We start from the raw sequence: 16687 nt of genomic DNA, 5'->3' as shown, positions 1-16687 counted from the left end.
GGTCAGGAAAAAAACTAAAGGAAATGAAAGAGCGAGTTTTCAAATATAAAAGCCCCAAATCACAATCACGGTTGGTATGCTGCAGGATCACCCAGGAGGCCACTATGGCGGGAAGAGAATGCATGAGGGAAAAAGGAAAGCCCTATCAGTTCAGAGGACCTTGTGGGCCATGTCCGCACACCATCAATGGGAAGTCATTGTAACATTTGGAGAGTAGGGATGACCTGACTTATGAATAATAGGATTATTCTGTCTGCTGTATAAAGATCAATCTGATGAGCAGACAGGAGGAGCACGGGGAAAAGAGAAGTCAATAGGAGAGCTTTTGTGATAACCCAAATGAGAGATGATGTTGGCTAAGACCAAAGTAGTTCCAGCAGAGGTAGTAGAAAATGATCCATCTGGACAAAAGTTGAAGGTGGAATCAATAGGATTCTTCATAGATAAAGAGGGTAAGAGAGGAGTCAAGGACAATTTCAAAGCCTTTGTCCCTTGGAAGATTAATGATGGAATTCAGATAATGAAGATGACTAGCAGAGTAGGTTTAGGAATGAAGATGGTGTCATATGCTTGTTAGTTTTACAAATCAGACACCCAAGGGGAATACCCAGAAAGTGATTAGATTTCCTCAGGAAGTCTGGAATTAGTCAGCATGTAAATAGTTTTCCAAGGCAGAGCTACCTATATTATCTGTAGGGCCCCCTGAAATGAAAATGCAGGTCTACTTATTCAAAAATTATTAAGAATTTCAGAACAGTGACAGTAGAGTATTAAATCAAGTGTGAAGGGACTTCTGAGTAAAAGAACTTGTGTATTCAGGTAGCTCACTCAGGGACCCCGTCCTGGTTTAAGGCTGTAATGCCAAGTGTGATTGTCAGGAGAGCAATGAGGACAGAGCGATAGATGGATAAATGGATGGATGGATGGATGGATGGATGGATGGATGGATAGATGGACAGATAAATAGATAAATACCTAAGGACTGAGGTCTGGGGTATGTCAATATAAAAATGATACAGAAATGAGGAAGATCCCTCAGAATTGGCTAAGTAGAAGAAACCAACAAGTTGAAATATACAAAACAGAAACAATGGTAAAATGTTTGGTAGCGACTCGGTGATAGCTCACTGGTATCTAGGCTCAGCCAGAAGAGCTGGATTGTTGTCTTGATGTTTGTTGTACCCAGTTGCCATGGGAGTTTTAGTGGAGTTTGGATGTTGCATGATTGGTTGATTTGAGGCTTTTACCACCACAAGGAAACAGCACAATTGCTTTAAAAACTTGTCTGTTAAAAAAAACCATTTTTTTAAATAACATCTAGTAATGAGATTTTGAGGTCCACTGACTGGAGCCCAGCTGAAAAGGAAAAGAAAATCTATTTCTGGATTCAGGTGCCACTTTGAGGGACACACAGATGAAGGGATAGGTAATAGAAGCAGAGAAAGGCAAGCTGTAAGTGTTAACATGGCTTTCTCACGGGTCAGACTACATGTAAAGCAGCCAAACAGAATCTGGCAGACTGTAGCAAAAAGTGAGATTCAACCATCCAAGACAAGGCAGAAATATTCAGGAGTAAATAATGAATTTGTTTCTTTTCAGATGGCACAAACCTGCTTTGGGTTTTAGGTCTCATAATAGGTCACTTTGAAAAGTTACCAGGTTGGGTATCCAAGTCTCTGGGGTTCACTGTGCAGGTAGAAGACTGAGCTTTTCCCTGAAGTAATACAATCTTCTCCCTCCTCAATTCTTCCCAGAGTCATTAATGATTCCAGGACATGACCAGGAGACCCTGGGTGTGCACAAATGACCGCTATGGAGAAAGAAGACTTACTAGAGTAGGTCCCAGCACAGGTGTCGTGGTATTGTGCCCCACGGTGCCAGCCCTTCCTGGCTTCTCCAGGGATCATTAAAATCTGTTTCAATGCATCTGACTCTTTCAGGTTCAAAATATCCCCGGGGGGTGTGGAGGTAGAGGAAGTGAGAGGCTACCAGTGGGTAATAACAGAAAAGATACTCCCCTTCCTCCAGTTATTAATATTTTAGAGGGACAGGGGGCAGAAGGTGGGGCATTAAAAAAAAAAATTGGGAAAAAAGGTTACATTAGCAGATCCAGTACTATTGTCAGCCTCTTTCCATGGATTTATGTTGCTTCTAGGGAGTTAACATTGTTCTCTTCTGCTTTCCGGTGAGCTGTAACTCACTGGAACTTTGTAACTCACTGGAACTTTGATGCAGAGAGCCAGTGTGTTATTCTAGAACTGTAGCACAGACAGTGAATATAGCCTTGACATCGGCAAATAGCGTTGACTTTTGGGCAAAATTTTATTCTGCCTACTTTGAAGATTATAAAAGCCTTTTCCTTGACATTGTAGAGTTAGAGCATAGCAGTCAGGTAGTCACTAAACAATACTGCTTTGGGTAACTGACTCGCAGGCCCCCTCTCTTTATCCTGGGTACCTGGAAGGATGCTTTGTTAATGTCCTTTTAGATTCGAAGCCATAGGGCAAATGATCTTTGTTGAGCTACTGCTGTTTGGTACCTTTGAGGTGTTTTATAAAGATTATGTCATTCCACCCTGTAACCCTTCTATGAGAAAAGTATTATTTTCCCCAAACTCCATAGGTAAGAAATTAAAGGTCAGAAAGGAAAATAAGATCACACAGCTGTCCAATTGCCAGGGACGTTTTATTAGAGTTTACAGTGTCACCTGGTGGGTTGACTTGAGGCTTTTACCACCCACAAGGCAACTCCAGAATTTTCTATAAACTTCTTTATCTTAAAAACAAAAACTTAAACAACAAAAACAACAACAAAATCTTAAAAACAAAAACAAAAGCAGTGGTGTTCCTTCCTTTCTTACATGGCTCAGATAATTAGAATTTTCTATAGCTATACAAAATCCATGAGTTTTTTGGAATCGGATGCTCATTTTCAATCTTCTGATATAATTTCTACATTTATTTTTAAATATGGAAGATGTTTGGAATGCATGATGCTGAAGATTTAGTTTCTCTAGAGTGAGAACAGGTGGCATTTTTATTTCTTTGTGTGTTTTGCTGTTGTTTTCACTGGGTTTATGTATATATGACTTTTTCATTTCATTAAATATTCAGAGATGAAGCTCAAAAACTTAGTTTACTCACAGTGCAATGCCTTGTAACAAATGCTGGGCCACTTTAAGGTTTGGGATTTTAGGGTACAGTTCTGTATATATGCTTTTTCTGTATTAACTTCACATGAAAAGTTTTCAAATGCTGTTTTAATTTTATATAAGTAAAATTGGCCTTTGGTATACTTTGAAAGCATAGTATCTGAAGGAAAGCCTGGACACTAAGCATAGTACTGTCTAATCCTCATGTCTTTGTTTATTACATCTTCCATTGACTTGGTTTGCCTAAAGGATAGACTGCAGTAAAATATTTAATATGGAAACTAGCAGAATCTTCTTCATGCCTAATATTTAGCAAGATTAAATTATTATATATTACAGAAATGATTCTGAATCAGGGAAAAAATTACCATTTATATTCATGGTAGCAGAGAAAAATTGCAAGATTTTCAAAATAGAAAGGTAATTACATATTATTTGGACTAGTAGTATACATTTTAGCAAGACCAACAGATTAAGATTTATGAAAAGAATCAAGTTAATCAGTGTGGGTGTTCCCATCATTTTATGTCTGTTTGACCTCTAGAGGTTTTTTGGTTGGTTTGTTTGTTTTTTAAGCTAAATTGAGTCGGCAGGGGCTGACTGGGACAAAACTGATGGTTGTCTATTTGAGTGGCTTTGGGATATTTATGTCTGTAGTTTGCATTTGGGGCATCATTTCCCTACTTTAATGTCCTTTCTTTAGAGCCTATTTTCTGCATAGGCTTCCTGAAGAAATGCTAACTGGAGAGTAAGTAGAAACTTAGGATTAACTAACACTTTGAAGTATATAAGTATTCATAATAAGTTGCTTAAAAGTAGATGGCAAAGTTTCCGGGGGATTTGAAGGCACATATCCATATTTTATCAGGACTTTCTTAATTGTAGTAGATCCTTGGTTCTCTCAAATTTAACACAGGATTTCACTTATTGGCAGGAGAGGTCATGATGTGTAGTAATTTATCACTTTGTTGAGGAATGTATTTGAATCACGTCTCTATTGTAGCTAATATGTATGAGCCGAACCCAGAATCTGGATTCATACCTCATCACTTTGTGTTTCTTACTTAAAATATCTTCCACCCTATGTTATAGCCATAGCGATGTCAATTTGACAGAGTGGAAAAATTTGGAAGGCATACTCTGTATGATTTGTGTAAATCAGATCTTGTGGAAATCTAATCTTTGTGAAGATCTTTATATACCTAAGAATACTGAGTTTTCCAGTAGTTTTTGTGTGTAGAATCTTGTATAGTTTCTTAGAGGTTTATAAGTAAAAGAATGTAGATTATAGGCTCTAAGGAAGTTTATAACCTAGTTGGGCATTTCACAAGTTACTAAAAAGTTCATATAAATTAGTTATAACTACATATAAATCACAGTTATAATTACATAATTATGCATCGGTAAGTGATCCACTTTATGGATTGTTCAATGCATCAGTGCTTAGAAGTATAATAAGACACCATTATAACATTATCATTAAGTTAAGGTTTATCACGGAGGACTTCCTGGAGGAAGTGAACTTTGAAACAAAGCCATCTATATCACCTTATTGGAAGGTATTCCCATACTGACAATGAGGTCTTATGCAAAGGACAGCCTTAGTGGTAGATGAACAGTAAACTCAGTCACCCTTATGGTGTGATTTCATGACAAGGATAGTCTCTCAGTATTAGTAACAAGTTCTTATTGTTTGGACAAATCTTTACCTTACAGCCTTGCCCTCTGTTAAGAGAAGCACTGATTCAAGTACTTATTTTTGAAGGTGGGTGGCTTTTGATCCTTTATTTAAAAAGATACAATTAGTTTGGGTTCTTTGGATTGCCTGATACAATGTGACAACTTTACATTTTCAGAGACATGGTTAGAGTGAAGAGATATTAACAAGGATCCAAGATAGGAGGAAGGGGACCTCTAAGAACTTCTTTGTGGCCTCAGTATTCCAAGTTATTTGGAGGACACTATATTTTGAGCTCAGGACATGAAAACTGGAAGTAGGTCAAAGGTTTTTATTTTTAAAGATATGATATATACCTACAATGGAATATTATTCATTCTTTTAAAAGAAGGAAATCCCGCCGTTTGCATCCACATGGATGAACCTGGAGGACACGATGCCAAGTAAAATTAGCCAGACACAGAAAGATAAATACTGCATGATTCACTTAATATGTAGAATCTTAAACAGATTCATCGAAGCAGAGGGTAGAACAGTGTTTTGCCAGTGGGAGAGGAAGGAGGAAATGGAGAGATGTTGGTCAAAACACATTCAGTTTCAGTTATGCTTGGGTAAGTTGTGGGAATCTAATATGCATCATAGCAACTAAGTTTACAATACTGTGCTATGGACTGGGAATTCACTAAGAGGGTTGGTCTTAGGCATTCTCCGCACAAAAAATTAAAAAGAAACAATGAAAGAAAGTGGTAACTAGGCGAGGTGATGGATATGTTAATTACTTGAGAGCAAAGATCATTTCACAGTATATTTGTTTATCAAAACATCAAGTTGCATACCCTAAATGCACAATTTCTGTTTCAGTTATAAATAACAGTGAGAAATTAAAAAAAAAAAAAGGATTAAAATGCTATCAAGTCTATTTTCATACCATAATGAAAAAGCCAAAGTGATTTTAGGTTTGGTTTTTTTCAGCTTGTTGACCTCTACATTCTAGGAAGAATAATCTTGCAGAAAGACTGTTCTTTCTAAGTACCAGAGCAGCCAATTTCAGTGCAGTAAGTGTAAGGATCTGAGCATAGGAGGAGAGTTTTTAAAATGCAGATGTCGGAACACTATGCCCAGAGGGCATATTTAAATTTTGGAGGAGAGTCATGTATTTTGTTAAAGCACCCATGTTTACTTTGATATGATGCCACCATTGAGAAACCCTCTGGAATTGTCCTTGGGGTGGGTTGTGTTAAAAAATCAAGACTGGGGGTGCCTGGGTGGCTCAGTCATTAAGCATCTGCCTTTGGCTTGCTCAGGTCACGATCCCAGGGGTCCTGGGATGGAGCCCTGCATAGGGTTCCCTGCTCAGTTGGAAGCCTGCTTCTCCCTCTCCCACTCCCTCTGCTTCTGTTCCCTCTCTTGATGTCTGTCTCTGTCAAATAAATAAATAAAACCTTCAAAATAAATAAATAAATAAATAAAAATATCAAGCCTGTATGGCATGCTTATGAGGTTTATCAGGTTTGATAGCTGAAATTAAGTCATGATATGAAGATGCAAATGCTAGCATTAGTCAAGCAATGTTGGGCAGTAGTGATATTCTGGAATATTTCACTCCCACTCAGTTTCCACTATAACCTGCTAGGTTAAGTTTATTGTTAAAAACAATAACACCTCTCTGAAGAAGGAATGTAGGTCATAAAATGTTAGACTTTGTCCAGAATGGCTTTGTTCCCTTTCTTATATATGTTTAATTATAATCTAAAAAAGGAAACAAAACTTCATCAGCTTAATTGTTTGTGTTTGTTTTAAGGAGTTAGGGTCCATAAACAAAACAACTTTACCCATATTTGCAGGTAGGGATAAAGAATTGCTTGACTATTATTAAGGGCAATTTCTCTACGTCCCTTCTCATGCACCCTGAGCAGAGAAGCTGCAATCATTATAGACAATGGTTGTGCTGTTTCATGTTAGATCAGGCTCACCAACATTGATTCTTTCTTTTTTCCTCCCCTCAGATGTACATCCAGACAACGACACTTACTGTCTCCATGAGTTTAAGTGCTTCGGTGTCTCTGGGCATGCTGTACATGCCCAAGGTTTATATTATAATTTTTCATCCAGAGCAGAACGTTCAAAAACGCAAGAGGAGCTTCAAGGCCGTGGTGACAGCTGCCACCATGCAAAGCAAACTGATCCAAAAAGGAAATGACAGACCAAATGGAGAGGTGAAAAGCGAACTCTGTGAGAGTCTTGAAACCAACAGTAAGTCATCTGTAGACTTTCCGATGGCCAAGAGCGGGAGCACTTCCTAATAGATGTACGTTGAACATTCTTCTTCTAGTCTCGGGGACTCTGCGACATGGTTCCAGGGGCATGGCACTACTCACTGGCACACCGTGAGACTGTCACGGCACCTAGAACCATTTGGTTAGAACCCAATGATTTCAAGGCGAATGGCTCCTATCCAGAGCGTGACCATGCACACAAAATCTCTTTTTCAAAGTATGACTCTTGTGGCTCCCCTTTGAGGCATTACCAAGCATCTGAAGCTTGGAACCATCTTCTATGTATTTTTTCTTTTAGCACTTAGGAACTACTCTTCGATCTTTGTTAGTTCAATATTGGTGGTTCTTTATTGGTTTATTGGTTGCTCAAAGACCTGACAAAAATAAATGATATGGTATTTAGGGAAATGAGAAAACGAATGAGCCAACATGTTGGGTTAAATCATAGTTAATACTTATTTCCCCCTAGTGGACCCTTCTTGGATATATTAAAATAGAGCTCTTCTCTGAAAGCCTCATGACCCTGAAAATAGGGTCCTTCCTGTCAGCCACCACTCCTGACCTTCCTTCTTCTTCTCTGTAGTCACCCCTGAAGGAGCACATGATAACAACACACCAGCACCAAACTAATCCAGTAGAGTTTAACTGGTCTATTTTGGTATCTAAGGAAGAGTAGCAAATAAGCTGAAGATTTGTATTATAAAATATCAGGTAGCTGAGTATGGTAAAAACAAAACACTACAATTTTTACATTAGTAGTTTCCGTAGATGGATCAAAAAGATATGAAAGCTAACATTCCTGCATTAGACCTCAGGCTTCCTGTTTTTTGGAAATACAACATACCTATTTAATAATTAAGGATAAAACCAGATGCAGAAATACATTCTTCCTCTCAGATTCCTCCAACAGGCTGTGTTCCCTATTCTCTGTACTTCTGACATGAAATACAGGGAAGATTAAGTGTAGATTTTATCTAATATAATTATTATAACATAAACCTTTCCTTACATCAAGATTTCCAGATGAACATTGCCTATTCTAATGTCCCATATGCAGAAATGGCTTAGAAGATAAGTATTGATCAGTTAAGTTTATTGGCTACAATTACTATCAGACTTCTTGGAATTATTGGTCAGATTTTTCTGGCAAGATGGCCTTCAGCTCACTAATAACCAAATTGAGTCATTTGTACATATAGAAGACTTTTAAGAATTCCACAAACACTCCCCACGTATTCACCTTTCTGCAAACATGAAACCTTGAAAAACTGCAAGAGAAGTCATGATAAAGACAGGTTTTGATAACAAATCATTATAATCATCTCTGATTATAGGTAAGCAATTTAGTAATAATGGGCCTATTTGGTCTTGTCGTAAAAGATGCACTATAACTACTATCAAAGGTGTCAGAGTCCAATGCGTGTGATGTGAAGGCAGAATTTTATCTGTGTTTTTCTACCTTGAAAACATCAGTGCAGACAGTTAAAACCTGTCCTAAGATGCCGGGAAACTGCTGTTGGCCAGCTGTCGGCGTTTCTTGCTACAACTCACCAGAGCCTAGAGCTGGACTTGGTTTTAACAACAGTCTAAAAACCTTCAGGTAATATGGTTGCAAATGGGAACAACTAAACAGACATTGAAATAAATACCAGTCATCCCAGACTCACTTCTGGAAAGTGGTGGTGGGGGGAAATTAATAAATTTTCCCACGCTTTTAAAAAATACATACGTTCCCTGAAGAGGAATATTCCCAGCACTGATAAAGACTAATCCCATATTCAACAGAAGTAAGTCTCTTGTGTTTTGTTTTCCTTCTATTATTTTCTGTTGACACTGAAGTGGAAATTATATAGCAAGCATGCATTTCCCTATCTTCTCTGAAATAAGAATGAGAGAGCATAAATGTGGGGCCTGTGTAGAAGGTTAGTCTGTAATATGCTGTAGGAGTCAGGTGCTCCTTCTGTAAGGTAAAAGAAAGTTCAAAAGGTGAATCAAGATAAAGTCAGTTACTACCTGAAAGGTGGTTAAATTGTACTTTGGCAAATTTGGTATATTCATCTTTTACATAGTTTGGATTTTAATAAATTGGGTCCAGATGAAGTGACACATTCAGGAGAGACAGCACATGGAATCTTCACACATCCTCCCACAATCCCACTGCAGGAACCACTGTTGATCTTTGTTCCCTTGCATCACCAGGTGTCATGGCCTACCTGTGTCCCTGTTACCTCAATGACATATAATAGTGAGGCAAGAGTCTTCTAAAATCACACTCCCTACAAGTGTGTCAATAACCCTAATAACTTAAATGCAGTCTTTTTCGTCTAAAAGTGTGTCTTATGTCTTCAGAAGTAGGTCTGAATACTGGGAAAGCCTTTGTCCTCCAGCTGTACCTAGAACTGTGCCTCCTCAGATTTTTTCCTCAAGCAAGGGTAGAGGCAGAGGGAGAGGGAGAGAGAATCCTCAAGTAGACTCTGTGCTGAGCATGGAGCCTGATGTGGGGCTTGGTCCCAGGACCCCAAGATCATGACCCCAGCATAAATCAAGAGACTACTGCTCAACAGAGTGAGCCACCCAGGCACCCCATGCCTCCTCAGATTTAAAATGCCTCCTCTGTGAGGCTCCTGGGTGGCTCAGTCATTAAGCATCTGCCTTCAGCTCAGGTCATGATCCCAGGGTCCTGGGATCGAGCCCTGCATTAGGATCCCTGCTCAGCGGGAAGCCTGATTCTCCCTCTCCCACTCCCCCTGCTTGTGTTGCCTCTCTCGCTGTGTCTCTGTCAAATAAGTGAATAAAATCTTAAAAAAAAAAAGCTTCCTCTGGACATGGGTAGAGTCTCTTCTCAGTAAATCGAGGGCTGGTTAACCCATTGGAATAGTGTCCATGTTGCTGCATTCTCATACCTCCTGCTGTGAGACTTGTGACAAGTCACCATTACAGTGACATGGGTGAAAGTGTTTTGTAAACTACAAGTCACCATATAAATAAGGCAGAAGTGTCATTGCTGCCTTGAAAATGTAGATTGCTCTATCATTAATAGAAAAGACTTAAAATTCAAAAACTGTTTTAGCATCCCTCTTTCTTCTTCTTGTTTAATATGTGAAGAATTTGAGTAATTATGGCTGCTACTCCATTGTTGGGATTTTTTTTTTTTAATCAATTAGCCATGTATTTATGATGTACATGCGATGCTTTTCCTTCTCGGCCATGGAGCTTTCTAGGTCCATTACACTTAGAAACTTTCATCTTAAAGATTACTTGCTAATGCCAGAAATTCTGGCCACATATTTAAGGTTTTAAAGCTTCAAAATCTCCGCAGAATAAATACAAGTAACATGAAGCCGGAAGGGAGACCAGTGAGTCCATGTTAATTACTGAATTTGCAGAGTACTACATTTCACATAAAAAAAGGTCAAGCGTTGTTTCATAAAAGTGTGTGGAAAGGGAGTTAGGAACAAAGTTGATGTGCATGAATTTATCAACTGCACCCAATTAACAAATGCTGTAACATGGTATTCCTTAAGCTGTGTTCATGAATAATTCATGAAAACAGCTGCTGCTGGGGGTGGAAATGCTTTCTCTCGCTTATGAACACAGTGTGGTGTCCACAAGGCAATGCACTATTGCTGTATTCCAAAACGGATTGTCACCTAAGTATATTCATCGCTGCTGTAAAAACTCCCTAGTAGCTCACACGTACATCTCTGATCTATTTCGTTCTGTAATAACATCCAGGATAAAGTTTCTCACAAGACTTCTGCCTTTCACGGTTTGTCCCGCATCACCATTTTCCCAATGACTAAATCATCTCTGTCCATAGCCTTGCATCTCTTTTTCTAACCATTAGAAAAATTAAGATGACTTTCCTTTTGTAAATTATAGTCAGAGTTCTCAGTAGAATTCTACCATCTTTTTCCCTGGGGATAACTTTGAAGAGTTCAAAAAATGAAGTATGAGTCTTTAATTGGCTATAGAGTCTCAAAGTTGGAACGATCCTTGAATGGTCTGATCCAAATCACCTTCTGTTAAATGAACGTCTTCTGAATATCATTTTCTTCAAGGTCTTTTGGCTCTAGTTCCTCTATTTGTTCCATAATTTTTCTTTCAAGCTATCTACAAACTTGATAAATATTTCCTACATGTTGAGCCACTATTGAAGATACTGAATAGAGCAGGACAGTGAACCATCATTTTAAGGGTCGTTCTTCTAACTTGTAGGACCATTTTTCTTCATCTTTTTTTAAAGACTATATGAAAGTCCTTTAAAAAGTAGTTGAAGTACAGATTTTGTTTCTTACAGGGAATTTAGAAGTATACGAGAGCATTATATTTTTAGAAATTGTTAAAAACTTAAAAAAAAAAAAGTACACAAGCATAAAAATCATTGTGCTTCACTTCACACCAAACTGAACATCACAGACGTTTAGCTTTATGGAAGGGGTGAATAGGAAAATAGGATTCCATATTTGTTATGCCAGACACAGCTGCTCCCCCACAAACCTACGCCACCTCCATTCTCACAAAACCCCAATGTTGTGGATTTGGGACCAGCGATGAAACTAAGGCCCAGTGACTTGGTTCACAGATCTTTTTATAAACTCATTTTGTAGGGAAAAGAATGTAGTTCGAAACCAGGTCTAAAACCTACTTCCTTTCCGTGTGCCACAGTAATAACCCTTCTAGAAGTGTGAACAATGCAGATAAGAGAAGCAGATATGTCAGCTATTTTTGGCACGAGGCTCATAATATTCAATGAAATCAAAAATAGTAAAAACATGCTTGATTAGCACTTCCTTAGCCTCGCTGCATTTATTTTTGTGATTGTGAACTTTATGTGATCTCAGCCTCAGGTAAGAACTTGTTCTGTCAATTATGATGTTGACGTGAACTAAAATGGAATGAGTCTGATTGCCAGTCCTGTGCCTCCAGAAAAGCTTTATAATTTGCTTAACAGTCAAAAACTAAACAATTACCTAAAAATCTGTTTCATTCTGAATTGGATTTATGTGGTGAAATACATACATGTGTAGCATTTTTTCATATTTTCCTTCTTATGATTATGCACTCCAGAATTCCCCTGAAAAATAGGACATCACATTTGAATTTTAGAACAGAGATTTATTCTATCACATCTTTCCAAAAAAAACCAAAGGTATTACTTGGATTTAAGTTTACATTCTCGGAAAATGAAAGTATGAGTATGAATTTGACTTAGAATATTTTGTTATTCATATCTTTCTAATAATCTTACAGTAATAAGTTTTACTTTATAGTGAGTTGGTACCAGAACAATTAAATGCATATTTCCTTCTTTGAGTCTTTTAAAGTTTTTAAAGTTTTAAAGTCTTTGAGTTTTTAAACATCTTCATTGGTACCCTTTGGCTGAAGTCGGAGCATAAATATGTATCAGCAATACACATATTTACAAATATTCTATGTTCCTCATATTTTACTATGTTCACTTCTAGAGTCTAAAAGTATTTTTGTTTTTAAGGGGCACACAGGTGTCTCAGTCAGTTAAGGGTCCGACTCTCAATTTCAGCACAGATCATGATCTCAGGGTCTTGAGATCGAGCCCCACATCATGCTCTGCACCTGGTGTGGAGTCTGCTTACGTTTCTTTCTCTCTGCTCCTCTCTCTCTTCCTCTCCCCCTCTCTAAATAAATACTAAAAAATTAAAACTATTATTTGTTTTTAAATGGAAAATATTCATTTTCAAAGCACAACTAGTTACAATTTCTTGTCTGGTTTTGCTTATCAAATCAGACTCAAAGAATTTAGGTCTTTAACTAAAGTTGTAAAAAAACATTTTTTTTTTGTCTTTTGCGGGATAGATAATTTATGTGCTCTTTCATTTGTCATACTGTGTATCTTTGTTAGTCAAAACACACATTTAAGTTGAATTTCACCTGAATTTAATATGATTAGAACTTTTCCATTTTTGGTTATCTGCTAAATACTCTAAGTAAGACTAGTGGTTTTATGGATTAAAACTGTTGCTGCATTATTATTCCTGTGATCACTGAATTCCTACCACATGGTTTAAAAAATACCTAACATTGTAAAAACGGAGTACCATAAAAATACTGATTATAGGATTTAATTTTTAAAATCATTTTAGCAAAATAATTTATTTTGATATACTATTAATTTGTCTTCATTTGTCTTAACAGCTTCCTCTACTAAGACAACATATATCAGCTACAGCAATCATTCAATCTGAAACAGGGAAATGGTACAATATGAAGAAATCTGGTACGTGATCTTAAACAATAAACATGACACCGCCAAAACTCACTCCTGGAGATCTCTGTAGACTACAATCAATCAAATCAATAGTCAATCTTGTAAGGAACACAAAGTAGCCATGAGCCAAAAGTATCAATAACAGAGTGAAAAAAAAAAAACCCATTTTATACAGTACAACCAATGAGTGTCAAGCTAAAGTATTGCTTACTCATAAGCAGTTAAAAAAAAAATCACAAAAGGAAAACTAATGTTAGCTTGTGAAAAAAAAAATGCTGTTGAAATAAACCATGTCTGATGTTATTCTTGTAAGTATTTTTCTGTGATTGTGAGAACTCCCATTCCTGTCCCGCCTTGTTCAACTTGTATAAGACAATGACTCTGTTTCTTGTAATGGCTGACCGGACTGAAGCCCTGGGTTGTGCTAAAAATAAATGCAATGGTTGACGCATGCAATTTTTTATACAAATAATTTATTTCTAATAATAAAGGAATGTTTTGCAAATGTTGAGAGTTGTTTCGTTCCAGTTTTAAAGCCAAGGAATACTCATTCCAGTTGGCACTTTTGCTGTAAACTCCTGATGATTTCCCTAAGGACTGTGTCTTTGTACATTCATGTGTGTATGAAGAAGCTGTCTTTTATTCCTCTATGATAAAGCATTATTTGTGTAAGATTCTGTGAGTATTTCAAAATTTATGTGGTAACTTTTCATCGTAATTGCTTTTTTTATGAAGAATCAAGCAAGAGCTTGAGGTAAATTGCTTCAAGTATTCTAATTAACTAATGATGAGTTAAACGTTACTATGGAGAATGTAATATGAAAATCACCGTCAAAAGTATATGGAAGGGTCACTGAAATTCTCCATGTTCTAAGTCAAAACTTTCACACAGTGAAATATTTCAAAATATGTGCTATTAACCTTTTCTTACCTGGGCCTGGTATCCATTGAAATCAGTGAAGTAATGGGCCTTACCCAGTACATTTCTCAAAGCACAGAATTAGCATATCTATTCCCTTGGCATCTCTAAAGAAACCACAGTTCAGATAACATGTCAATGATTTCTTATTTTCCAAATGAAAACATTCGTTGGTTCATAGCACAGTATCATTAAAGAGAGAAAAACAGGAAGCCTATGTCATGCTAATAAACCATGCTAGGATGGATATAGGAGCCTGTTAAAGGCTTTCAAATCTGTTACCATTTTTGTCATGGGCTCCTCAATGCTACATGATCCCAGACATCCATCAAGTCAATGGGTATCTGCAATCATTTTGTTAGTAAATGTTCTCTCTGCTGAGTGAGCTTGGACGGCTCATTGCACTCCTTATAGATAGAAACAACTCTCCATGCTCCGTAACTTCAACCCAGATTTTGACAGTCACCTTATTTAATAGAGAGTTGAAGGAGCACAGCCCGGGCCCCTGCACCCTGGAGTAACATTTCCTAGATACTTCCAGAGACAGAAAGCTGCATACAGAAGGAAATGTGTACTTACTGGTCTTTTCTGGAGTTTCTCCTATTAGTACTGGATGATATTTAAATCAAGGAGTGAGGGCATGATTTTCAAAATTTCAGATAATCTGTGTTACTGATACATACAATCCTGTAATCAGGATTCTCAACCCACCTCTAGGTGTGCCTTTCTAGATAAAACATAGCTTAGAATAAACTCATAGCTGCACATATAGTATATTTTCTTGTGCCATGTATCTGAGAATTGATAGCCATACCAAGAAAAGTAATTATAATTGTATATTACTAATTTTTAAGTTGACAGTTTTCTTTGTATTGGAGATTATTAATGGCTCTTATATTTTTTAAATTTAATTTTAATTAGTAAGTATCCGTATGTTTGGTTGAGAAAAATGCTTGAATTTTAAACAGCCTGGGTTTCATTCGAAGAGCAAAATTCAAGTATGTTTTCACTTACTAATTGACTCTAATCAGGGGAAGTGGATGCAACAGGGTGATTACGAGAGCAGAGCCAGCTCTTAGGCCAAGGTGGGCTATTATTATTTTTTAAAGGCTTTGGGAAGAAAAATAAATTAAACATAACTCATGACATTTCAAAATTGTTCTTCCTATTACAAACTTACCAATGGGTTATTTTTTTTTTCTAAGTACTTTTTATAAATAATTGATACTTGTTTGGTGTTCTACAACATCTTCCTTAACTCATAATAGAACTGAATAATAGTTCTTGTAGATTTGCATATCCCAATCTCCCTTTCTAAAGCTCTCTGGGGTGGGGGCTGGGGGGGGTCTTTCTTCTTGATGAAAATGATCACCCGCCCCAGACAGTGGGAAGATTAATTCCCACAACCTATTACAGTTGGAGCTGGAGAATCCTGACCTCCGCTGTGCTTTTTTTTTCCTCAGGGATTTTGCTGAGGGCTCAGGAGGTAGTCATAGAGGCTGGGACAGTGTAGGGAGGCATCCGGTAAAGAGAAGGATTTACCATGTGCTAGTAGTGGTTCACAAGTCCTATGCTTTAAAATGAACTGTCTGTGTACTATAGATAAGCAAATGCAAAGTTGCATGGGAAAAAAAAATATAGTATTCTATTCTTTAGAATCGACCTTGTGTTTTATTCTGGCCAAGAAACATCACATCTAATCTCACCATGCCAGAAGGAATGCTAAAAATGTAGCCCAAGGTAATATTTAGCAAATGTCACTAGTATATAGTGAACAATATATTAGTATGACCTTGGGCCAAATCTGACCTCAATTTAAAAAAAAAAAATTAGCTTATACTAGTTAATATTTAAAAGTATCTAAATCAATGATGGCTGATCTAATTTTCTTCATAAGAACAACTAGTCATAAATTTAAACCTGAAGGAGACCATTATGAACTAGAATTGGAACTAAATCGCTAACTTAATTTTTGGAGTTTTTAAGAAATTTTTTTACCAAAAGCAATTGGCTTTTCACATGAACAGGATTTTACTTTTTCGATTTAAATTAAACACCATATTATAGGAAATCTCACTGGGAAGAGAAGTTTGTATCATTTATATTTTCTTCCCTTTTTGACTCTAGATCTTCTATTATTTACTGATGACAATGTAAAAAGAATACCAGCAGTTTTCAAAATTATATTAACTAACACTGATATTTATTTAGTCAGCAAGTGGGAGAAACAGCATTCTCAAACTCTATCATGCAGACTTACCAATTTTTCTTATTTCATTTATTTAATTTCCTTTAATGTCAGTATTTTCACCCATCTTCTGGAATAAAGTTGCTAAAAATAACAATGAAGTTGCATGAAAGGGTAGCAAGAAATAATACCAAATTGTAGAATATGCTAATCACATATAATCATCTT

The 16687-nt window shown here is 36.9% G+C and overlaps 1 protein-coding gene across 4 annotated transcripts in view; it reads left to right on the top strand.

Moving 5' to 3' along the window:
* The window catches only part of GRM8 (glutamate metabotropic receptor 8), a 749284-nt gene extending 733823 nt beyond the window's left edge, over positions 1 to 15461 (top strand). For 3 of the 4 annotated variants that reach the window (XM_045062948.1, XM_004741847.3, XM_004741848.3), the window contains exons 10-11: positions 6836 to 7082; positions 13280 to 15458. In XM_045062948.1, the coding sequence (XP_044918883.1) occupies positions 6836 to 7082; positions 13280 to 13329 (297 nt within the window). In that variant the 3' untranslated portion in view covers positions 13330 to 15458. Of the gene's footprint in view, positions 1 to 6835; positions 7138 to 13279 lie in introns of all 4 variants that reach the window. The other variant, XM_004741849.3, reaches the window with a different exon arrangement.
* Positions 15462 to 16687: the final 1226 nt, after the last annotated feature.

The sequence above is a fragment of the Mustela putorius genome, unplaced genomic scaffold (assembly GCF_011764305.1).
Source record: "Mustela putorius furo isolate JIRA1106 unplaced genomic scaffold, ASM1176430v1.1 tig00003845_pilon_pilon_pilon, whole genome shotgun sequence".
Taxonomy (NCBI): Eukaryota; Metazoa; Chordata; class Mammalia; order Carnivora; family Mustelidae; genus Mustela; species Mustela putorius.
Note: the sequence above shows the minus strand (reverse complement) of the source record. Positions and strands in the feature narration are given on the sequence as shown.